Source organism: Arachis duranensis, chromosome 5 (assembly GCF_000817695.3).
Source record: "Arachis duranensis cultivar V14167 chromosome 5, aradu.V14167.gnm2.J7QH, whole genome shotgun sequence".
In the NCBI taxonomy this organism is placed as follows: domain Eukaryota; kingdom Viridiplantae; phylum Streptophyta; class Magnoliopsida; order Fabales; family Fabaceae; genus Arachis; species Arachis duranensis.
Genome location: NC_029776.3, coordinates 622,236 through 648,854, shown reverse-complemented (window position 1 = coordinate 648,854; position 26,619 = coordinate 622,236). Strand labels below are relative to the sequence as shown.

At 30.6% G+C, this 26,619-nt stretch overlaps 3 protein-coding genes and 1 pseudogene across 3 annotated transcripts; 2 read left to right on the top strand and 2 right to left on the bottom strand.

Moving 5' to 3' along the window:
- Window positions 1-6,712: 6,712 nt before the first annotated feature.
- On the bottom strand, window positions 6,713-8,738 carry LOC107487060 (L-type lectin-domain containing receptor kinase IX.1-like). Its single transcript, XM_021141877.2, has one exon. It carries the CDS (start codon window positions 8,736-8,738, stop codon window positions 6,786-6,788), a length of 1,953 nt encoding a protein of 650 aa, XP_020997536.1. The 3' UTR covers window positions 6,713-6,785.
- Window positions 8,739-15,092: 6,354 nt separating this feature from the next.
- Window positions 15,093-17,228, top strand: LOC107487229 (L-type lectin-domain containing receptor kinase IX.1-like; annotated as a pseudogene).
- A 1,040-nt stretch (window positions 17,229-18,268) lies between these two features.
- LOC107487230 (lectin 5) lies at window positions 18,269-19,729 on the bottom strand. Its single transcript, XM_016107844.2, has 2 exons — window positions 19,520-19,729; window positions 18,269-18,921 (listed from the first exon to the last, which is right to left on the bottom strand). Exons 1-2 carry the CDS (start codon window positions 19,671-19,673, stop codon window positions 18,269-18,271), a joined length of 807 nt encoding a protein of 268 aa, XP_015963330.1. The 5' UTR covers window positions 19,674-19,729.
- An 827-nt stretch (window positions 19,730-20,556) lies between these two features.
- LOC107487061 (lectin 9) lies at window positions 20,557-21,472 on the top strand. Its single transcript, XM_016107642.3, has one exon. It carries the CDS (start codon window positions 20,584-20,586, stop codon window positions 21,445-21,447), a length of 864 nt encoding a protein of 287 aa, XP_015963128.1. The 5' UTR covers window positions 20,557-20,583; the 3' UTR covers window positions 21,448-21,472.
- The last annotated feature ends 5,147 nt before the right edge of the window (window positions 21,473-26,619 follow it).

The window sequence follows — 26,619 nt, the reverse complement described above, 5'->3', positions numbered from 1 at the left end:
TTTTCTCTTTCAATTTATTTTTCCCTTTGCTTTCCATTTTTTTATTTATATTAAAACTTTAGAAATAATGGACAATAATAGTTTTTAGGCTAATTGCATTATTTAATTTTTGAGAGATGCTTAAGTATATATAGTGACCATGTAGTTTTAGTTGCATTATCATTATTATTAATACTAGGTGAAAACTCGGTGCAATCGACTTCGCATGAAGTTAATAGTTAAAAGTCATTAGATTATTTGACTGATTTGACTAAATTTTCATCTAACAGCTCTCAACTATTAACTTCATGCAAAGTCGACTACATCTGAGTTTTCACCTTAATACTATTACTCATTATTATTATAGCTGGAAAATCATAGCTAGTTAAAAAATACCGTGTGCAACCAAATTAATATTGACCAATTAAAATTGGTTTTCTATGTTTATTCTTAAAATTAATCTCAACATCATGTCTTTTTTTCCCCAAATACTAATCAACGTTAAATGACCAATAGTTCTAAAATTAATTAATGATCATGGAAGATGCTATGTTGCACCAGCATCGTTTTATTGCGCTGCTGAGTATTCTATAATAATAACTCAAATTGCAAGTATTTTTTTCAGCAATGCAAATCCTGCCTTTGGGATTTTTTTTTCTTTTTAATGTTAATATCGTGTTTGATAGATTCTTCGTTTAATTATTTCAATATAAAATCAATATTAAAATTGTGGCTTTTTCGTGGATATATATATTATAGCACAAACAATAATCAAACGTTTGTTAATATCTTGAATTAGTTATATAAATTAATTAGTAATATTTTGATGAATATTTTTATAAGAAATTTTTAATTTTGAATTGCTTAACACTTTACAAATGGTTAAAGGGACAAATATTTTAAAATAAAAAACAATTAATTGAAGAAATGTACTGCCTAACCTAATTAAACTCCATAAAAATATTAATAACAATTAAAATTTATTCATTACATAATAAGAATTTATCTCAAAAATACTTTAATTAAAGACATTGGTCAAAAGAATAAAAGCTAAAAAAAATTAAAACACAGTAATAATCAATTAGAAACATACACTGTAACGATTAAAAGTTTAATTGAAATTTATGCAAATAACAACTATTATGTAACTATGTATTAGAGTAATTTGCTAGAAATTTCAACGAATTGAGAAATCGATCAATTAAATACACAACTTCAATCTCAATAAAATTATGTTGTCGTCCAATAACAAATTTTAGCTATTGAAAAAATATTATTGGAAACACAAACAAAAGATCAATCCAAATGTATATATGAAATAAATATAATAAATATATAAAAAATAATTTAAATAGAAACTTACGTACAATTGTTTTTATGTAAAATTGATAGTTAAAAATTATTAAATAATTTAATAAATTTATTAAACTATAATCTAATAATTATTAACTATCAATTTTATATGAATATAATGGTACGTAAGTTTTCACGAATAATTTAACAATAAGAATATATATAATTTATTTTAAAGATAACTTATTTTAATAAGTATATATATTTGTGGAAGCAGTAAATTGGTGTTAGAAGTGGAGTGTAGTGAGTAGTGACAGAGAGAAGTGTTGATGACATGACAGATTCTGATTCTGAAAGGAGGAAAAGTCAAAGGCATGGCACGCCTGAGACCAATGGTAAGCAAACCATACATTTGTTTGCGCAAACCGCAAAGGTTTTGATTCATAGGAATTGAAAGAGACACCCCCATGCCCTATGCTATTCTTAGAAACAATGCATCTTGGTTTTGGAGTCACACATAACTTTGTACCATATAAAATACTCAATTTGGTTATATGAGTTTCGGTAAGAGTAAAAGCTTTTTCTAATTCAGAGTTTCAAATAAAAAAAAAGGGTAAATGTGGTAAATACCTTCATTTTTTTTAACAAGAGGTTTCAAGTAATAAAAGACGGGTAAATGTAGTAATAAGCATTTTCAAATTTGAATATCAACATTAGAACAAAATTTAATTAAAACAATTATTCTTTTCAAATCAAGTTTAGTTTAGTTTATATAAACTAAATTTTACATTAATCAACAATTCTTTTATTTTCCTTGCTTTTTCTGTGAAATCCCAATTTCCAAAGCATCGTTATTAAGAAATTATTAGTTAAGAGAGTAATTGAAATACAATATATATAGATATAATGTTAATGTCTCGAGGACTTAAAAGTTTATGTTTTTTATTAAATATTTTTATTTTGTAATATCTTTTAATATTTTTTTTTGGTGACGTAATATCTTTTAATATGAGTAAGTGATGTTTAATTTTACCAGTAAAATATAATGAATCTTTTTTTCACATTTTTTTAAATTATACATGTATATTCTACATTTTTATATATATAGATAAATTAAGCACCATATTTTGAAAGTAATAAATATTTTAAGAATTTTGCTAATATGTATTCTAAGAATATATTTTAAAAATACTGTAAAAAATAATTTATTAAAAAGTTAAAAGATATTTTTTATATTTTTAATGCTTTTAGGCTGTGTTTGTTTACAGAGATAAGTCACTGAGATATAAAATCGTGTTTGACAGATGAGACATTGACAGAAACAATGTGACCAGAGACATTGAATTAGTGTATTTTGTATCAATTCTGACAGGAAAGACATAGAGACACTAACAATAGACACAACTTATTTTTTATTTTTTCTTTTATTATTCTTGTTAATATTTTATAATTATATTTTTTATTATTATATTTTTCATCTCAAATTTTTTGAATGAAAAAAATGAAAATAAATTAAATTTTCATAATTTATTCTAATTTTATTAAATAGAATACAAAAACATAAAATTTTATATTTTTATCTATTAATATTTTATTTTATTCTATTTTCAGTGTCTTATTCTATTTTATTTTTAGAAACAAAGGCAGCCTTAATATATAATGGCCTTTTAAGACATTGTAGTTAGAAGTTAGAAGAAAGAAAGGTTATTATATGTAGTAGCCAACAGGGGGCCAGGTCAGGTGCACCGTGCACATAGTCATAAAGCATGGTCTATTGTCTCTAATTCTGCATTTCAATTGGTTGAACCCATGTGATGAACAGTACACAAGATTTCTTTCACCAATAAGATTCGTTCTTATTACCACAGGCATGTTAAGATGTCACTTCATCAAATTATAAATTAATGCTTAATGCTTAATGGCACATTAATAAGTCCTAATTTAGTGCTCCAATGAAGGAGTTTAGCCAGGTGTCAATGATCAGTAAATCATTCTATGTACAGAATCCGAGCAAGATAGAGTTTGCCTTAAATTTCATAATTATTAATTATATTTGTTAATCCAGCTTTTACTTCTTTCAAGTATTGTGATGGAGAATAGTAGCTAGTAGCAAGTGTGTGTACAGTAATCAGTGAAGGCACATGAAACTTAATCATTAATATAAGCTCCCTTAGCACTTGGGGAAAGATGGCATGGCTTTTTCTTGGGAGTAGGATGTGTATGTCCCTTTTGAATTATGATATTCTCATGAACTAGTTGATCATCATAAGCGTACGTGTTGTGTTTATAGAAATGGTTCACAAAAGATAGATGAAGGCATCTTTGCTTCCTTGTAGGCCTTCTACACCAAACCCTAGCTAGCATGTTTACTTTTTGTTCTTATTAGTTGCTAGCTAGTCTTTGCCATCGTTTCTGATAATTTACAAGTGTGAGAAGTGTATGAAGTTAGGTAGTGTTTGGTTGGTGTCCATATCTTAATGAGATATGGACACGGTGACACATGTCTGCTGTTTAGTTTGATGAGACACAAATTTTAGAAGGACACAGATAGACACAAAAACATTAAATTTGTGTACCTCTAATTTAATGAGACGCTGAGATACAATTTGTAAGACACTAATTTTTATTCTTTTACCCTTATTCAATTTTTAAATTTTCAAAATTTTTCCTTTTATTTCTCCAAACTTTTTTTGAATGAAAGGTAATTTAGTCTTTTCCAAATATTTGTATCTGGTTCCTTATTTTTGCCAAATATAATACATATACACAAATATTTTATGCCTACGTCTTTAACGTTTGTGTCTTTATGTCTATGTCTTATCCTATACATCAATCAAACGAACTGTTAGTTCCACATCGAAAAAGCAAAAAAAAATAAAGAGTTTATAAGATAAAAGATCCATTAAATTAACACTTTAAAATTTTAAGTTAGATATAATCTTACTTGATTCCTCTTTTATTATCGAGAGCTCTCCACGATGGGCATGCGTTTATTGGTTAACATACATTTATTTTTGGTGTTCTAAATACTAGTTTGATAAATAATTGTGGAGGGCGTTGCAATGACATTGATCAAGTTCTATCTTGATCGTGAATTTGATATCTCAACTTTTTTTTTTTGTCTACATTGCCTTAGTTTTTTTAATTAGAAGACAAATGTGATTCTAACTTGTTCCGTATCAGATGTGAAAACACGTATCTTGTTATTAATTAGAGTTGGATATATTTAAAAATATGTATGTGAACTAGCATGCCAATGCAAATTTAATGTGGAGAATCACCACTAGTGGAATCAGCATAGCAAACGAAAGTAATATCACACGAATGATGAACAATATAACACTTATAATGATGATGTTTGAGAGAAAATTAAAAATCAATTTAGACAATTTAAATTTATTTTATTTAGTATTTATTAATTCTAGCAATAATTAATAAATATTAAATAAAATAAGTTTAGTCTATTTTGATTAATTTTTTTTATTTCTAAATATTTTCACATAAATAATAACATATACTTATACTTTCTAGCTATACTAAAAACAAAATAATATCCTTAGTTTAATATGAAAAATCTCAAAATTATGGGAGAAAAATTACAAGCCAAAACTCTAAAATATTCACTATATTTAACGATAATTACAATACAGTAGTGTAATTATAATGAGATATACTTTTATTATATAATAACTAATAAATACTAACAAATTTATCTAAAATAATCTAGTGTATTACTTACAATAATATTCTTATTTTATACCACACACCCTTTTCAACATTAAATTCACTACAAGAAATACAATAATATTCTTTTGATTGTGTACAAAGAGCAACGATTGACTCTATTTACAGGGGAGCAAAGCACTCCGCGTATATTTCATCTACCCATCTAACCCATTTAAAACAACTTCAATTTTAACACTTTAATCCACTTTCATAGGCTTGCAAGTTGCAACATAAATTTCTTTGGTGTCATACATTGTGAAGTGAACCCTTATACGAAGAAATATTATATGAATAATTTTTTATTAAAAGTAATTGATAGAAAGTGAAAAAAGATAAAAATTTATGTTTTAATTTTTGGTGGTGATGCACTATTCTTGTGTGGGGTTGGATTTGAGGTTCAGGAGATTTTGTTTTCTTAATAGGGGGTGGAATACTTGGTACTAAGTTTTCTGTGTTGCGTTCACTAGTGACATGTTTACCTCTCCTGTTGGTCGAGGATTTGGAACCTAATTATGAAAAAAAAGTTAGATACAAAAAAAATAAAATATCATTTCTCTAAATACATACAAGGCTATACCTAGGCCCTATTTTTCTTGGTCAGGTACCTAAGCCCAATATAAACTCTCAATAATCCGAATTAGCAGCACCGTTTCTTTCATTCTACCCATTAGATATACCAACTTGGGCTAAATTCGCTAAGAGATGGGTCTTTAAAGCTGCTCTAAGCCCCAAAAGTTATTGATTTTCCGGGTCAAAGTAATGACTTAGTGAACTTGATGGATCAAGATTCATGACATAGATTTTTGGTCGGGAGATTCAAGACACTTAAGAAAGGTAATTGTTCCGGATTCTCAAGCTGTTGGGCCGAATTATTGTCTTTTCATTTCAGGTTTGAATAAACAAAATAAAAATCAACTTGAGTTAGTAGAGTGGTCAATTCACTCATCCGCTTAAATAAATATTGGACGAATTCCGTCTTATGCATACAGTAATCTATTGATGATTAATTTTAAAAATATATAATAAATACATTAAAAACTTAAATTTTATAAAATTTTTTATAATTTTTATTTTCAATTAATAATTTTAACATGTATTTTTAGAAGATATATTAACTAAACTTAATAAAATTTAAAATTTATAATTTTTTTTAATAAATTATACTTTTATTTTGAAATTTTTTAAGAAAATTTAATAATTTTTTATATTTAATTAAATTTTATTCTTCATATTTAAAATAAATTTTCATTTTTTTTCGTTGAATCGAAATCAGTCAAAATATTATTTTTCAATTTATCCCTTTCTACATGTGATATATAGAAAGAGGTAATTGTTAAAAATTATTTTTAATATGGAAATGAAGTTGGTGTTTTGGTTAAAGATGGATATTTAAAGCGTATTGTAGATATATAAAAAAGGTGTTCAACACGCCTGTGTATTGCCAGGATGATGACACGTGTCCAACACATACATTACATGTTGTCAGGATGTTGACATGTGTTCAACACACACCCTGCGTATTGACTTTTTATCTGCAAAATCTACCCGGCTGTAACTACAAAAAATAATTCCATTTTTAACAAAACCACAAATATTTTTTTCATATAAAAAAAATTAACCAATAATTGTGGAAAAAAAGATATTTTTAATTAATTTTGACCATAAAAAAATAAAATATATTTAAAATAATCTAAATAAGCATTTTTCATTTATACAAACACGCATACACACTAAATAATCTAAATAGAACTTTTTTTTCCCATTCACAGCGTATAACTAGGTCCATGTCAACGACCTGATGATTGGAAGCTAACACTAATGGATGCATTATCAGAGCTAACAGAAGATGTAGGGATATAATAAATGGCAACAGGCATCTTTGTTGGAAGCTGTGGCACTGGACCTTCTAAATTAAGCACTTGAATTGCTTCTCTTATTGATGGCCTCATATTCTTATCAGGATGACAACACCACATTCCAACAATCATCATATACTTCACTTCTTTCTCATCAAAATCCTTTCCTACTCTCTCATCCACAACCTTATGCAATTCTTCTCTTCCATAATGATCCCAAACCCACTCAACCAACCCCTTTTGACTCTCTTCATTATCTACAAGGTCAAACACCCTTTTTCCTGTGGCAATCTCTAAAGCAACCAATCCAAAGCCATACACATCTGACTCCTTACTTGCCCTACGACTGCTTATATATTCTGGAGCCATGTAGCCAATAGTTCCGGCTAAAGCCGATGTCTGAGACCCTAACTCATGATCTATGAGCTTAGCCAAGCCGAAATCACCAAGCTTGACATTGAAACTAGAATCCAACATCACATTGCTTGGTTTGATATCTCTGTGAATAACACATTGTTCCCATTCTTCATGAAGATAGAGAATAGCAGAGGCCAATCCAAGAGCTATCTTGTGCCTCAAGTTCCAAGATAATGGAGTCCTATTCCCAAACAAATGGGAATCAAGACTACCATTTGGCATATACTCATAAACAAGAAGGAACTCACCTTGATCATGGCACCAACCTATGAGTTGTACAAGATTCCTATGCCTTAACCTGCTAATGACTTTGACTTCAGTTACATACTCTCTTTTCCCTTGTCTTGATCCACTTGATATCTTCTTAACCGCAACAACCAAATCTAGATCAGCAAAGTAGCCTCTATACACTGCTCCAAATCCACCTTGGCCTAACTTCCTGTTTGGGGAAAAATTATTGGTAGCAAAGACAATCTCTTCATAAGAGAACCTTCTTGGTCCAGCTCCTCTTTCAAAATCATCATTAATAGAGCTCACCCTCTCTATTTTTGCATCCTTTTTCTTGCTCTTCCATCTTCTAAATATTACATATGTTGAAATAACTACCACAATAAAAACAGCTCCTGCAACAACTGATCCAACCACCACCTTCCATGTCTTGTTCGAATTCTTTCCTTTACCAGGCTCTGCGTCCAAACTAGAACTGAACTCCCAAGACTGAATAACATGTCGTTCTGTGTACTCACTAGTAGCCGCGGAAAATCCAATTGTAACCGATTGAGGCAAGACCTTCATCAAATCAATTTGATGAGAAAGAGTAGTATTCTCTTGAGAGGTAGAGGTTGTTTGGTATTTCCATGACACACTTAGAATCTTGCTTGTTGAATTGTATGTGATCCATGCATCAGCAATGTCATTACTATGCTTGCTAGCATTCCAAGCAGTGTAGTTTGCCGAAGAAATTGAATTAACATTGATTCCCACATGCTCCATTTTGGGATCCCAATCCAGATTAGGGAAGGAGTCAAACTCAACATGAACAATCTGATTGCGCAGCGAGTCGGCAGTGGTTGTGTTGTATAGGCCTAGGAAGCCGCCGGCAGAGTTTGGTGGTATTTGGAATCCAGAAGGTGCAAGGAAGAATGCAAGGCCAGCAGCATGTTGAGAATTGCCTTGAGTGTCAATAACAAAGGTGAAGTGTGTTTTGAAATCAGCTTGTTTTCCTGATCTTGATTCCCAAAGTAGAACATCTTTGGAGTATATGGCTGATCCAACTTGGAATAAGTAATCAATGTTATTGTTCAATTCTATTGTTCCAACACGAGGGATAGCTTGTCCTCTGTAAACTATGTTTGGATCGCCAGTAGTAAACCTAGATATTTGGAATTCGATTGAATAAGTTTTCAGAATAAAAACATGGAAGGATGAGAATAAAAGGTGAAGAAAAGAATGCCAGTTTGCGGCCATGGTATGTGAGTGTTGGGAATTCAATAGCCCAACATCTTTTTAAATATATGCACCTACCTTAGCTTCATTAAGATGATAAGTTAAAGTAGTATATCATGTCAATAATTTTCTTATTATTGTTTATGTTTATCTTCTAATTAAGATACAAGGAGTTATTTGTATTTTACGTTGATGACGATTCATTGAAAGGAAATATAAAGACAGGTGTAGTATGTAAATCTATATATGTTCTTCGTAAGTCAACCTCCAAAAATAAGTCAACTTTTGGCATCGAAAAAGAGAGGGCTCAATTTAATTAGCTGGCACATTTACGTTGGCTCCAGGTGCACCTGTAATATATTCTTCATCATTGTTTGAAATGAAATGAAAAGGAAATTGTTAGGAAGTTCAAGGAGTCTCAGATAGTTATTGTTTGTTAGTTGTTCTTCTTGTGTGTTTTTTTTTTTCTCTTAGTAGTCTTACTAAAATATAAAAATATTTTTAGAATCCTTTATATATTTATAAACATATTTATAATTTACTCACTAAAATAGATTATATCTGCAAAAGAATTAAGCTTGTAAAATTTTTTGGACCATCAAAGCAGCTGAAACTACATTCAGAAATATTTTATTGTGATGTATATGTGTATTATTATTAAATATTACTATTTATATAATTTTTTAATTTCTTGAGAAAGACTAGTGTTCTCTTGGGAGGTAGAAGTTGTGTGATATTTCCATGACACGCTTAGAATCTTCTTTCTTGAATTGTATGAAATCCAAGCATCAGCAATGTCATTACTATGCCTGCTAGCATTCCAAGCAGTGTAATTTGCTGAAGAAATTGAATTGATGTTAATTCCAACATGCTCCGTTTTGGGATCCCATTCTGGTTTGGAGAAAGAATCAAATTCAACGTGAACAATCTGGTTGCCGGAGGAGGCTCTGGTGGATGTGTTATATAGGCCCTAGGAAGCCACCGGCAGAGTTTAGTGGGATTTGGAATCCAGAAGGTGCAAGGAAGAAGGCAAGACCAGTACCATACTTGCAGCCATGGTTTTTGTGTAAACTAGTTTTGAAGTTAACATAAATATTTGAATAATAAAATTTTTTTTTTATCAAAGTTTTTTTTCTCTTATTTTTTAGTTTGTTGTTTTTTTTTTGTTAAATATTGAGAATTAGATTGACTTAGTCTTAGTTCAAGAGATTGAATAAATTTAAATACCGGCATAATAGTATTGGAGTGTATTTAAAATTGTAACATAAATCTCAAGAAATTATATTATTACAGATAATTATATAAAACATGATCATAGATAACATTTTTGTATATAATAAGTTAATAACTATATATATATACTACATGCACCTGCCTTCATCAGGATGGAGTCTATCATGTAAACATTTTTTTTATTGTTTAGGTTAATCTTCTTTAATTCAGAAACAAATGTTTTGACATAGTTTGTTGTACGCGTTAATGACGATTTATTGAAAGGAAATACAACACTACACCTATCTTCATTGTAAAAATAAAATTAGAAAAAAAAAGGACAAGGTAGAGACTGAGACTGAGAGAGGGGTTTGTTTAATTTTTGGGGCGATGCATTAAGCAAGTTCCAGGTGCAAGGCACTATGTTTTGTGACTTTTGTCCTCTTCGTTCCTAAGTTGACCATAATTACTATATACTAACAATTGACTCTGAAAATGTTTAAATTTAATTCTATAAAAGTATAAAAAATTATTTTTATGCTATTACTAAATAATATCTTAGATAAAGTATTTTTTTTTGTATTTCTAACATTTTGATTAAATTTTAATTTTTTTCTAATATTTAAAACGCTCTATTTTTATTTTAAGAAAATTTTACTTTTCATTTTTATTCTTTAATTAAAAATTAAATTTAATATTTTTTAAAATATTATTTTTCTTTGTAATGTTTCTTTTTTTATTTTTTATTTTTTTTTGTTATTTTTACTCTTAAATTATTAAAACCAATAATATGATCATTATAATATGATCATTATAATAATAATAATTTTTGGTGTTATTTAAAAGAAAATTATAATAAAATAAATTAAGAAATATTTTAAAAAACTAATTTAAAAAAATAAAATAAAATAAAATAAAATATTTGAGATAAAAATAGAACATCTCAAATTAATTTTTCCGTTTTCTCATGGAATTATATTTAAAAAGAGCACTAATTTTGGAATCATAACTTTTTCTAGCTTACTCTCAATTACCTCCATCCTGTTCTAATTAGAATTGGGTTTGCTTGTTTGCCACCAATATAAGAGCTTGTGCCTGTGGTTTTTTATTTTTTTTTTTACATTATTATTGATTCTTTAATATTAGTTTTTCAAAAAATTAAGTCTTAAAATAATCTTTGAAATTACATTCAAAATTTAAAGTGGTCTTTAAAATTAATAATTACTCAATTTTATCCTTAAAATTATACTCTGAGATTTATAGTAATCTCTCATATAGTTTTCATCCATCGACTAGTTCCTGCCATACTGGCACGCCAACAACATAGTGACGTAGCAAACAAAATTTTTTTGTTTAATTTACAATGTGGTCTCATTATCTTTTAAATCCCAATTCCTCAATTTTTGTTTCCGAAATTCTCTTCCTCGTTCTCTTCTTCTTTAATTTAATTATCTACTCTCACTCATTCAAATCTAATCATCTATGCAACAACAATGTAAAATACAAATAGTTATTAATCAACAAAAACGTAATAAATCACAGTATAAATCTTTCAATTGGTACCTTCAACTTGTACTAATACCAAAAATAAGAAAAAAATATATTATTTCATAACTAAGACAAAATGAATCCAATAAATTTTATATAATTCTGCAGATTACTAATTAATTTATCACACACAATGTTCTAACTCTCTCAAACACTTTCAATCCATTTTCAACAACGACAATTCAACTCATCACCACCACCACATGGCTGACAACAACGATAACATTAATGAAGTCTCAATCTTCCCTTTTCCTTCACTCGTAGCCAAGGCTACCTTCTCCCGCTCAAGTTTCACCCGCTACAGCTCCCCGTTCGAGATCACATTCACCGTCGGCAATCCCATGGAGCCAACCCCTGTCAGCAGTGTGCTACTCCAACCTCAGTTTTCGCAATGGAACTCCTCCAGTATGAGGTTGGAACTGTTTCGAAAGGGACGCATGGTGACATTCTGCGACAACTTCGACGACGAGGATGGGTCACATGCATATAGCAATAGGACACTATCAGCAAGAGAGGCAATTGCGGCACAAGAGGCGGCAGAGGCGGTGGCTGCAGGAAAGGTTGTTGGAGAGGGAGCGGAAGACGAGACAGCACAACCAGTGATGATGTCACTGATGCACTTGTTGGAGGAGATTGATTGAGAGATGGGACTTGAAGATCAAAGTACATTTTGAATGATGATGAGAAATTTGATCAGGATGAGGATGATGAGAATGGTAATAGTGATGACTTGGAATTAAGTTTATATAATAGAGGTCATTGATGATTGAATTTGGAAGAATGAGAAAAGAGAATGAATAAGGTTGATGAAGAAGAAAATGAGAAAGAGAATTCAAGAAATAAAAATTGGGGATTAGAATTTTAATAGGGGAAAGGAATCAAAATACAAACAAAAAAGTTTCGTTTGTCACGTAGCAGGAATCAGTTTACCTCAACTTTTCGACGACTAGTGATGGACAGAAATTATGTGAGGGACTACTATAAATCTCAAAGTATAACTTCAAAGCTAAAGTTGTGTAACTATTAATTTTAGAGACTATTTTAAATCTTAAATGCAACTTCAAAAATCACTTTGAGATATAACTTGGTTTTCAAGATTCATAAACTATCTTTCTCACTTTTTCATTGTCACGCCATCATTCTTAAAACTTAAAACTTCACTTTGAGGTGTTACTTTGGGGTCTGTCTCAAGAATGAGAGATGCATGATCTGACTCATCTCCATTAGTCTAAGAACGGTTGCATGAGAAAAACTTATTAAATATTATTATTATTAAATTAAACATATAATATGTAATTATTCATTACTTTAAGCTTGCACTTATAATAAAGGAAACTGATCAGATAAGTCCCTGAACAAATGAAAGAAAGAAGCTAATAAGTAAAAAAAAAAGAAAAAAAATGCAAAACACACCAACTAAACCATAACATAGCTAACTCCTCAAATATTCTCTCAACATGCACTCCATTTTTTCTCTTACTCGTCGGTTCCCAGCAGTACTATATATTTCTTGCTCTACAGGAAAGTACGGAAATACCATGAAAGAATGTCATGTGTCTCAACCAAATCACCACTAGAAGCAGAGAATTCAACAAGCGCCCATTCCGATTACAGAGCATTCGCAAAATCAACCGGATATATATGATAAAGTAGTTATAGGTACGGTACTGTTTGGATAAGAAACAATCACACTCAATAGTTTTGAGGATGATCCATATCTTATAAATGCTTTCCCTATTTGCACCATCTAGTTGAGAACCCATGACGCTGTTAACATCGATTCCTATGTGAGGGTATGGTGAGTAGGGAGGATCCCAAGTGTTCCCAAAGGTATTAAACTCGAATTCAAACAACCTTTCGACCTTACATCTAATTTTGATAATTTGTTCCGTTCTACGATCATGTACACGATAACTAGAAAGAAAAAAAGTAACATCAAAATCGAGATCAACAAGTTGACCAACATAAATAAAATTGAAGTTCAATTTCGGAATATAATAAGCATAAGAAAGATTAAAAGTTGATTGAGAGATAGAACCCTTGTGTGTTGCATGCAAAAAGAAATCATTAGTAGTATTGACAGAAGGTGTATTTGTTGTGATACGCAAAGAAGAGAAAAGATTATACAAAAGAGACATGTGATTAAAACAACTGGAGTCAAAATACCATTTAGAATTATCTGAAAAAGTCGAAAAAGCAGCAGGAGTATTACCAAAAAAGAGAGAAGATGCTTATGAAGAGACGCAATATCAGAGAGAGAGATACAGAAGACCGGTTGAGAGGAACAGAGGTGGTAGATTTAGTAGTAATAGCAATAGCAGAAGTAGACACATTCTTGAAGAGAAACTGGAATGAGGATGATACTCGAGGTGACCAGGACGTGGTGGGCGAGTAGGACAGGCAGTAGTAAAATGTCCCGAGAGTTTGCAGTAATGACAGAACACTTGTGGACAATGGTAGTTAATGTGATCTTTCTGTTAACATTTGTGACATTCAATAGAAGGACAGTCTAAGAAGAGGTACCAAAAACAGTTACAGTTTCAATCGAATTTACCCTTTTTGTCTATGGTAGCAAAAACATCTGACTTTTCCATAATATATAGTAGAGACAAAGATCAAAGTGAATAGAGAAAAACTGCAAATTTGAAGCCGAAAACGAGAAAACAGATGACAAAATCGGAAAGAGCTCACCAAAAAATCTTAGGGAAGGTTTCACTGTCTGCCACATCAGCATCATGTCAACGCCACATCAACAGCCACGTCAGCAGATGGATGACACATGGCGACGTCTGAGTGGAGGGAAAAGGCACACTTGCGAGTGAGCTGGAACGGGAATCAACCTGCGAGTCGGATCGGGTTACGTGCGGGTTTCTAGGGGCTTTGTGGCGCGATACGTGAAAGCTCTTGGACCATGCGATTGTCACCAAAGATTCAACGGATGTTGAAGTATCTGAAGATAAGGGAACCTGATCGAATACCGGTCTTCAGGCGGCGCATGAGGGCGCATCCAGCGGTAGAAGGCGACAAGTATGGAGGTGTTAGAATCTTAACGATGAGATAAATACGATAGTGATGGCAGTGACGACCTAAAATGTCGGAAAAAATTGAAAAACGAAAACAAAGAGCACTGTTAGAAAACAAATAAATGAACTATGAACAAATTTTCATGGAAGAAAAAAAGAAACCTATATTCTAATACCATGTTAAAAATAAAAGATTAAACTGAAGAAATAATAGTATATTATTAAATGTGTCATAAAAATATAATACATAAGAATATATATAGTAAGATATCATGTCACGATCGAAATCATCACTCTAAAATATTTAAACTAATAAAAACAAAGACCCTATCTAGAGCTTACGAATAACCTATATAGATTTAAATAAATGTGGTTCTTTTCAGTGAAACGTAATCAACGTATAATACAAATAAATCCTTGTACCTTAAGAAAGTTTATTTGAAGACAAGAAAAACCTAAACAATAATAATAAGAAAATTATTGACGCGTACGATTGACTTGATCTTAATGAAGCCACAGGCGCATATAATAAAGTCGCCAACATTATCTTAAGCTATTTAATTAGTTATCAACTCTTCAGTTGTAATAGCTCACCTTCAAGATTCCACAAACCATGGCTACAATTTTCTTTTATCCATCACCAACCTTTCTTTACCTTTTGCTCTCAACCTTCCTTGCATTAAACCTCTCAACTTATTCGATTGAATTCCAAATATCTACGTTTACCACTGGCGATCCAAGCATACTTTATAGAGGACAAGCTATACCTCGTGTTGGAACAATAGAATTGAACAATAACATTGATTACTTATTCCAAGTTGGATCAGCCATATACTTCAAAGATGTTCTACTTTGGGAATCAAAATCAGGAAAACAAGCTGATTTCAAAACACACTTCACCTTTGTTATTGACACTCAAGGCAATTCTCAATATGCTGCTGGCCTTGCATTCTTCCTTGCACCTTCTGGATTCCAAATACCACCAAACTCTGCCGGCGGCTTCCTAGGCCTATACAACACATCCACTGCCGACTCGCTGCGAAATCAGATTGTTCATGTTGAGTTTGACTCCTTCCCTAATCCGGAGTGGGATCCCAAAGTGGAGCATGTGGGAATCAATGTTAATTCAATTTCTTCAGCAAACTACACTGCTTGGAATGCTAGCAAGCATAGTAATGACATTGCTGATGCATGGATCGCATACAATTCAACAAACAAGATTCTAAGTGTGTCATGGAAATACCAAAAACCTCTACCTCTCAAGAGAATACTACCCTTTCTCATCAAATTGATTTGATGAAGGTCTTGCCTCAATCGGTTACAATTGGATTTTCCGCGGCTACTAGTGAGTACACAGAACGACATGTTATTCAGTCTTGGGAGTTCAGTTCTAGTTTGGACGACGCAGAGCCTGGTAAAGGAAAGAATTCGAAGAAGACATGGAAGGTGGTGGTTGGATCAGTTGTTGCAGGAGCTGTTTTGATTGTGGCAGTTATTTCAACATATGTAATATTTAGAAGATGGAAGAAGAAAAAGAAAAATGATGCTCTAAGAGAGAGGATGAGCTCTATTGATGATTTGGAAAGAGGAGCTGGACCAAGAAGATTCTCTTATGAGGAGGTTGTTGTCGCCACCAATAATTTCTCCCCAAACAGGAAGTTAGGTCAAGGTGGATTTGGCGCGGTATATAGAGGCTACTTTGCTGATCTAGATTTGGTTGTTGCTGTTAAGAAGATATCAAGTGGATCAAGACAAGGGAAAAGAGAGTATGTAACTGAAGTCAAAGTCATAAGCAGGTTAAGGCATAGGAATCTTGTGCAACTCATAGGTTGGTGCCATGATCGAGGTGAGTTCCTTCTTGTTTATGAGTATATGCCAAATGGTAGCCTTGATTCCCATTTGTTTGGGAATAGGACTCCATTATCTTGGAGCTTGAGGCACAAGATAGCTCTTGGATTGGCCTCTGCTATTCTCTATCTTCATGAAGAGTGGGAACAATGTGTATTGCATAGAGATATCAAACCAAGCAATGTGATGTTGTATTCTAGTTTCAATGTCAAGCTTGGTGATTTCGGTTTGGCTAAGCTCATAGATCATGAATTAGGGTCTCAGACATCGGTTTTAGCCGGAACTATTGGCTATATGGCTCCAGAATATATAAGCAGTCGCAGAGCAAGTAAGGAGTCAGATGTGTATAGTTTTGGATTGGTAGCTCTAGAGATTGCCACCGGGAAAAAGGTGTTTGAGCTTATAGAGGATGAAGATGTCAAAAGGGGTTAGCGGAGTGGGTTTGGGATCATTATGGAAGAGAAGAGCTTCATATGGTTGTGGATGGGAGACTAGAAAAGGATTTTGATGAGAAAGAAGCCATGTATTTGATGATTGTTGGTTTATGGTGTTGTCATCCTGATAAGAATGTGAGACCATCAATAAGACAAGCAATTCAAGTGCTGAATTCAGAAGGTGCACTGCCACAACTTCCAACAAAGATGCCTGTTGCTATATACCATATTCCCACACCTTCTGTCAGCTCTGATGGTGCTTCCGTTAGTGTTAGCCTCCAATCAGGTCGGTGAGATAGAGATGTATATTTAAGATGGTGCATGAATAAGATTTTATATCTCCTTTAATGGGAGAACTAAGTGTTTTGGTATCAATGCATAAACCTTAGCATATTCGCTTTCTGTGTAATATATGTTGTTGACCCCAACTATATTTATCATGCTTATGATATGTGAATTATATATAGAACGTTAAATTAATTAGATAACCATGCTATATGACAAGTTATTTTGGTAATAAGTTTAGTTAAGTTGGTTTAATAGTTTATTAACACAATAAATATCAGTCAAAAGAAAAAAAAAATACATAAGAGAAAGAAATTTTTTTTTATTAAACTTAATTATAAAAATAACTTATTCATTTAATATATTTTTTATCGCTTTTTATTTTTGATATGGAGGAGAGATTGGTGTGTTGTAACGTTATAGAAAGTATTTTATTTGCATGTGGTATCAGGAAAATACAACTCGGATCGAGAGAGGCTCCATTTTCCTTTTTTTTAAAAAAAAAGAAAAACTTAATTAGAGAGTCCGTTTTCTTTTATAAATAAATAAATAAATAATTTTTATCGAATGGTCCGATTATTTAACTTTAAATTTCAAATTTTCTCTCCCTCACAACTCGGACCATTTCATTTGGTATTCAATTTTTTTTTTTCAGAGTACTGTCCCACATTCATGTATAGCATCCCCATCATCTATATCAATGCATAACACACATGGCATATTTAAATTAATCGATCTTTTTTTGTAAGTTGTTTTCATAAACTTTTTTTAAATTTTATTAGAGATATATTAGGCGATCATCAAAATTTAATATTTTTAATCATCACTTAAGCATTAACTTGAAATTCTTTTAGTATAATAATTTAACAACATATTTTATCTTATATTTTAAATATATTCATTAATTATTATCTGAAGGCTAAAAGTAATAAGTTCTCATATTTCTCTGTCATTTCTCAAATTATTATTAATAAATTATGTATTAATTCATGACTTTAAACTTGCATTTATTATATAGGAAACTGGTCAGATGAGTCTCTGAACAAATGAAAGAAACAAGCTAATAAGTAGAAAAAAGAAAGAAAAAATGCAAAACACACCAACTAAACCATAACATAGCTAACTCCTCAAATATTCTCTCAACATGCACTTCATTTTTTCTCTTCTCTTCGGTTCCCAGCAGTACTATATATTTCTTTCTCTACAGGGAAGTACGGAAATACCATGAAAGAATGTCATGTGTCTCAACCAAATCACCAGTAGAAGCAGAGAATCCAACAAGCGCCCATTCCGATTGCAGAGCATTCGCAAAATCAACCGGATATGATAAAGTAGTTACAGGTACGGTACTGTTTGGATAAGAAACAATCACACTCAACAGTTTTGAAGATGACCCATATCTTATAGATGCTTTCCCTATTGCACCATCTGGTTCAGAATCCATTGGCCATTTGGCAGTGGCCACCGATCTGACGCTGTTAACATCGATTCCTATGTGAGGGTATGGTGAGTAGGGAGGATCCCAAGTGTTCCCAAAGGTATCAAACTCAACCGCCACAACCTGGTTTGCAGAGGCATTGAATGCAGTTTGAGAGCCGAAGACTCCAAGGAATCCGCCACTCGAGTTGTCTGGGAATTCATAATCGAGTGATGCGAGGAAAAAGGTGAACCCATCGCCGTGAGGTTGCACACCGTTTGTTTTCACGGTGAAGGTGAATTCTGTAGTGAAGTCTGCGACTTTGCCGGTTCGGTTGTTGAAGAGCCGAACTGCTCCGAAAAATGCGGCCAAACCAGAACGGTCTGGAAGAGCTTTGCCTGTATTCGGATCGGTTTTGGTCAGGTGTAGCGCTTCATCTGTTGTTGGTGGAGAATTATAGTCAATAGAGAACTAAGATCATTAAGTCAAATAAAAATCAAAGTGAAAACTTTGATAATTGAATATGATTAAATTATAATTCGATTATCAACTAAATAAAAACAATTATGAGTAGTCTTGGTTAAAAATCAATATAAAAGTTCTACTTAAAGTAAAATTTTTTTCGTAATACGTGGTACTAATTTACTAATAATAATATCTTATAGAAATAAACAAATGTATATATTTATATTCAATTTTTATAAATATAATATAATTAAATATTAAATTTATATTTCATAATTAATTTTTCTTTATATGTATAACTAAATTAGAATTATATTTATTATCATACTATAAATATAGAATGACAATTTAGTTTTGATCTTCATGAGAAAGTTGATTATTTTAGTAAATAATTATGCTATGAAAAAAATATACATATAAATATACATAAATTATTGATATTTTATTCTCATTATATTATGTAGTACAGTACTACTTATATATAGATTATTTATCAGTACAACTATACAATATATATAGCTACATTATTTTATTTGAGTGACTCAGTAATGTTTCTCATAACTCTAATACCTGAAATGCTAGAATCTTCACCGTCCAACAGAAGATTTCTAAGACCCGGCGTGAAACGTGGGTAGTTGAAGGACAATGAGTCTGATTTGGCAATGGTTATGAGCATGAGTGAAAACATGAAGATCATTAGGAGTTTTTGGTCGGAGTTGGCCATCTTTTGTGGTACTTTGAGTGATAACCAATAGTGGTTGTGTTCTTGTGTTTAATGATGAATGGAGCAAGTAGAGGATGCATATATATAGGAGGCGAGATCTTCTGAATTGACGTTAGAAAAATAAAATAAATAAGCAGGCCGAATTGAACTAGGTAGCCAGCAATTTTGGTCAAACCATCAAAGCGTTGGTGAAAAGAGCAAGGAAGTTTAACTATATATGAAATATTTGTCTAGATGTTTGTGGACGTAACCTCTGTCCCAGGGAGAAAACTGACGAATTTGTTTCAACTTGTGTGTTTAGTCCATATTTTTAAGAGGTTATTAGATTAATAAACTATGATATATATGAGCAAGATAATTTGTTTTTCTTTTTAAAAAGGGAAAGTATGAGAAACAATGAAATATTTATACAATGTATACAATAGAGGTTTATGAAGTATTAGAGATATAATCATTAGTGTTACTTTTTTCCATCAGCTGAAATTTTTGGGATGAGTGGTATCATAACATGGTATTAGAACGCTAAATCCGAAAAATATATTGTACAAATAGTCCATTGTTTCTAGCATATCCTTTTAAAAATTATTGTGTAGCTACAAAAACCTTTCACAATGTAGAATATACAAAGTTTATCCCCTTGCTTATTGCCAATTGTCACATCATTTTGAAAAGAAATCTAATATCCTTTTTGACCTAACATTTCGGACATTTCATGGAAAAACTTGCCATTGGTTTTGCCACCAGAAAAATAATTGTTAGCTGTCAAATATGGCAGCAACGAAACGTTAATCAAGCTGTACGTACACTACCTGAGTTGCATGAACTCTCTAGTCGCCTTATTCCGGCAATTTAATTTCCCAACTCTATATATAATCATTTTCGCTCCGATCCAGACATCATTCATTACAACATGGCTTTCTTCAGCTCAAAATCATATCTGCCACTTTCTTCTCCACTCAAAATCTTCATCTCTTTGCTCTTGCTTCAATTATTTAACAATAGTGTTAACTCACAATTCCCAACACCGCCGGACTATGAATCCGTTGACTTCGGCGTCTCCTCTTTCGACCCCAACGACCCAAACCTAGGCATTTTTTCCGGTGCCTCAATATCCAATGCCGGAATTCTACACTTGACTGAAACTGATTACCAAGGAAAAGCACTTCAAAACAGTGTCGGCCGGCTGGTGCATGGAACACCGGTGCATATCTGGGATAGAAATACCGGAAATCTCGCGGACTTCACTGCAGGGTTTGCTTTTGCAGTAAACCCTGGCGATTCAGAAGTCCGCGGGGATGGATTCGCTTTCTTCCTTGGACCACTAAGACAGGATATACCCCAGAATTCCACTGGAGGGTATCTTGGTCTTTTCGACCCTAAAACAGCGTTAGACCCAAGCAAGAACCAAATCTTAGCTATTGAGTTCGATACTTTCCCTAACGAATGGGACCCTCCTGCAGCAACGATAACTCAAGCCCCTCACGTTGGAATCGACGTTGGATCTGTTAAGTCGGTGGCGACGGCGAACTGGCCGGCTTATTCCATTCCGTCATTTGCGGTTGGGTCAGCGAGCATAAACTATAACTCTGAATCGAAAAGGTTGAGTGTGTTTGTGAGTTACCCTGGGATAAGCAATGCCACCGTCTCACTCTCCGCCAATGTTGATTTGAGGAGTGTTTTGCCGGAATATGTGAGGGTTGGTTTCTCTGCCGCCACCGGTGATGTGGTTGAAACGCATGACATTTTTAGCTTCTATCTCGAAAATGCCCTATAGATTCAGTACCAGAATTGGAGTGGTTTTTGCCATTATTATTTCAATAAGAACGTAATGTTTTAATTTCCTAGTTGTGTGCTTTGATTTCTTTTTATTTATTGTGTCCTGTACTTGGGGAACTCGTCAAGTTGACAAAATGAAAATTAATAAAAAGATTTATTTATTGTGTTCTTCCTTTCATAATAATATTCATCATCGCTTTTGTGTTTACTTGGTTGGAATGCATATTAAAGCATAATCATATGGTGTACAAAGCATTTTAATAAAAAACGAAATTTATTTTTGGGTAGTGCTAGGGAGCCAATGGCCGTACAATGTGTACAATGGACTAAATTTTTGGTCATGAATATCACTCATACTATCCAAAAGCTTAAACTAATTTTGGGGTTCACCTAACACTAATAGTCATATCTCTAATACTTCCAAAACCTCCATTGTACACATTGTACGCTTAAGCCATTGGCTCCCTATACTTTCTCTTTAATTTTTTATAATAAAATAACCACAAACAATAATTGTAATGTACAATGCATATATTTTCGGCTGATTTTCATAAATAAAGAAAAAAACTTAATTTGAAGAATGAAGGATTTGAAAAAGAATTACTTAAGGTTCGTAAACAAGAACGCAACATAAAAGGACGTAGTATTTTTAGAAATATTTGAAAAAATAATAAATATATAATATTAGATATAATAAATATATAATTTATATATTATATATATACATATAATTATAAATATTAGATTAAATAAAATAATTTTAAATTATTATTTTTTTAATATTTCTAGGTACTTGCGTTTGAACTTCTTGAAAGTTTCACTTTTATGTTTGGCAATTTTTTTCTTTCTAAACGCAGAAAAGATTCTGCCTCTAAACCCACGTTGAGAAGAAGCTAAAATTTGTAGCTTCTGCGTTTCACGTTCATGGTTGCTGATTACCTTTAGAAAATTAAGTGAGAAAATTTTTTCTTTTTTACCAACCTTACCCTTTATTTTCTTCTATAAGAAGGATACCAATAACTATAAGTTTCACTGTGTAGTTCTTTCTACTTTTTCATAGTTCTTTCTTTCATTTTTTTTTCCATTAAAATCATTCAGATTTGTTTCAATCACTAGTAAATTGAATATTTTAATTTTTTATTATTTTTAGTACTCATTTTCATATTTTAATTTTTAGTGTTATGATTTATGATGTTATGTTTTTATATGAGTTTTTTTATCATTTTCTATACTATTTATTTTGTATATGTATATTTTTTTATGTTTTTTTTATTTTTGTTTGACTTTATTTATATGATTTTTTATTTATTTTATTATATTTTTTTATTTATATGACAAATATTGTTGATTTTTTTATTTTTTATAGTGCTATAATTTTTTAGATATTTTATTAATTTTTATGATTTTTTATTATTTTTTGTTCATATGAATTCTTTTTTTTTCTATCTTTTACTACATTGTATTTATATTATGTATGAAATTTTTTTATTTATTTTATTCATATGTATTTTATTTAGTTTTTATTGTATTTTTTGTTCATATGATATATGTGGTTGATTTTATGAAATTTTTATTATTTTTTTATTTTTATTATTTTTTTTCTATTTTTTGATGTACTCTATCTTTGTTTTATATTAATTTTTTTATTTTTTATTTTGACTTTGTAAAATTTGTAATTGTAATTAATATATACTACGTTTATTATCCAAATTTTGTATAATATAAACTATGATCCTATAAAAAAGGATAAAATAAATAAAAAATTAATTATAAGTAACAATAGAGCCATAAATAATGAAAATTTATAGTTCAAAATAATACTAAATTAAAGAGTACGGGTAATATTAGAAAAAGTATAGAATATTTTTTTTTAACATTATAAAATTTATAGTACTCTCTTTCATATTTTTTTATTATATTTATTTATTTATATAATAAATATTTTTTATATTATTTTTGTTAGATTCTGTTTTTGCATATATATAAAAAAATAAATTGATGTCTCTTTTAGTAATTTTTCATCTAAAAGTGATTTTGAGTAGTATAATACAAACAACATTTATTTTGCTATAATCAATTTTGATACAAATATTGCCAAACATAAATCACGTTAACACAAACTTAATTTTCATCAAAATCAATTTTGTAAAATCAATTTTATGCAAACTCACTTTTGCAAACTGAAATCCAAACACACACATAGTATTATAAACGTAAACCGTGGGAGCCTACAGAGTTTTACGTTCAAAGCCAATATCCATATAAACCGTGGTAGCTACCCACGGTTTATGCCTTAAATTTTCCCTTGGTAATCCGTGGTTGGTAGCCACGGTTTATGCTCATTTTATTTCTTCCAGAAACCGTCCCTGCCAGCCACGGTTTATGTTCAAATTGTAAACCGTGGTTGGCTCCCACGGTTTATATAATATTAAAATTTGCACAACTACGTAACATATTTCTGTTTTGCACATTTGGGTAAGAGATTCATTGAATTTATTTAAATATGTCATTTGCCCTAATTTTTTTTTTTTGGTTTGCACCAGGGTATCCATCAGGCCGGAAGCCCAATGACTAATCCCTCGGGTACTGCAGAGGCACACAAAGTGGGCGACCCTCCCAAACAAGCAAGCTCCATTCCCATCCTCCAGTGAGTATCGAACCCGGGAGAGATGGTTAAGGGACACAGACCCTCATCCATCTGTGCCAACTTGCATTGGTAAAAAGTTAGAGAAAAGGAAAAAAATATTTCCAAAATACTTGAGGTAGGGTTCGAACCGCTATCCTCAAATCTCAATAATTTTGGCTTTAGATTAATTATTTTTTTAAAATATCAATTAAGCTGCATTAAATTTTGAGAATACATAAAATATTTAAAACAACATATAAGAAATTAAGATACAAAAAGTTAATATTTTTATATTTTATTTAATAATAAATTAAAATAAATTATAAAAGTTTAATTTATTTTTTTAACAAAAAAGTTGATAAAAAAATATAATTACAAAAAATTAATTAGAATAATAATAAAAAATATGCTATTTCTTTTGTTAGTATTTTTGTTTTTTGTTAAAAAAGATACAAAATATATTAATTCAATATTTTTAAATATGATATTTTTGTTTTGTCTTATATGTAAAATATAATTTTGTGTCTTTATATTTCTATTTCAGTATCTCATGCTTATAAATAAATACAACATAAAAAAAACAACGCAACAAAAATATGTGAACGTTCCCAAAAAAAAACTAACCCGTTTTAATTTAATTAATGTATGACTATTTTTGTTTTTGGTTATTAGGGTTGACAGTGGACGGGTAGGCGTGAGATTTTACCCTATTTGATCGTGTCTCGCCTTCCTTTCACTTGGGTACTCGTCTCGCTCCTATTCGTCTCTATCCATCCCTATAAAAATTAAATAACACTTTAATTTTTACATATTCATATATAGATTAAGATAAAAACTTGAAATTTATACATAAATTAAAATACAAATATAAAATTCATACAATATCAAATAACTTGAAATTCAAATAAAAACTAACACCTGATCACTACAAATTTAACACCATAATCAAGAAATTGCAACATTAAATATAAATGAGTCTTCAATCCTTATTCTTTATCACTTTTCAACTCTTCATCATCGTTCAATATTTAAATCTGAAAATCAAAAGGTATAGCAATTTAATTAGTATTAACATGCCAACATCATAAAAGAAAACCAAAGTCGATAACAATTTAAAATGAAAAAAAAAAACTACAATGAAACATATATAAACTATAATAACAAAATCTCTAATTCTCAATCAACAAAGTCTGATTCTCAATCAACATAACAACATACCAACATCATAAAAAAATGAAACCATTGCCGACAACAATTTAAAATAAAATAAAAAATTGCAATCAAAATATATAAACTGCAATCACAAAGTCTCTAATTCTCAATAACAAAGTCCTGATTCTCAATCAACATAACAACATGCCAACATCATGAAAAAATGAAACCAAACCCGACAACAATTTAAAATGAAAAATAAAAATTGCAATCAAACATATATAAACTGCAATCACAAAGTCTCTGATTCTCAATCAACAAAATTCTGATTCTCAATCAACATAGCAAGATGCCAACATCATGAAAAAAACAACCAAAGCCAATAATGATTTAAAATAAAAAAAACTACAATTGGACCTATATAAATTGCAATCACAAAGTCTCTGATTCTTAATCAACAAAACCCTGATTCTCAATCAACATAGCAACATGCCAACATTATGCAAAAAATAAACAAAACTGATAATGATTTAAAACGAAAAAAAAAACTGCAATCAGACATATGTAAACTATAATCACAAAGTTTTTTATTCTTAATCAACATATATAAATTGCAATCAGACCCACTATAGGGCACATATATAAAGAAAATTGTAGCACAAATTCACAACAATCATGAAGTGCAGATTTAGTCATTCATAATGTGAGAGAGAGAGAAGGAGGGAGAGGGAATTTATCAGTGGTGAGAGAGAGATATGCATACATCTTTTATTCTTAGGTGATATCACATCTTCTCTCTCATTATTAATTTTCCCTTCCAATCATTCTATTTCTCTTTCCTCCATTATTTTCCTCCCCTTTCCCTTCTTATTTTCCTCTTTCTTGCATTACTCTGCCCCACATGTTCAATGTTACGTTTTTCTCTCATTATTAATTACATTTGGATTTTACTAATAAATATTTTAATAATATTCATTAATATAAAAGGAGATACTTTCGTATACCGTGTGAAGTAAGAAATTCTTATTTCATGAAATAAATTTATTAATTGAATTTAAAAAAAGAAAAAAATGAGAGAAACAATAATAAAAAGTAGATAAATGATGTGGAGAAAAAAATTCATGAAGTAAATAAGAATATTTTTTTAAATGAAATTAAAGTAAAAGAATTTTATAAACAATTTTTTAATGATATTAAACATATACAAGAATTTTTCTTAATAATAATAATAATATAATACTCGTTTATTATACATTATTCCAAAATTATAAGCAGTTAGATAATTCAATCAAATATATACATTATTCCAAAATTATAAGAATTTAGATAATTTAATCAAATATAATTAGTTAAATATGTTAAAAAATTTAATAATTCATAATATCATTTTTA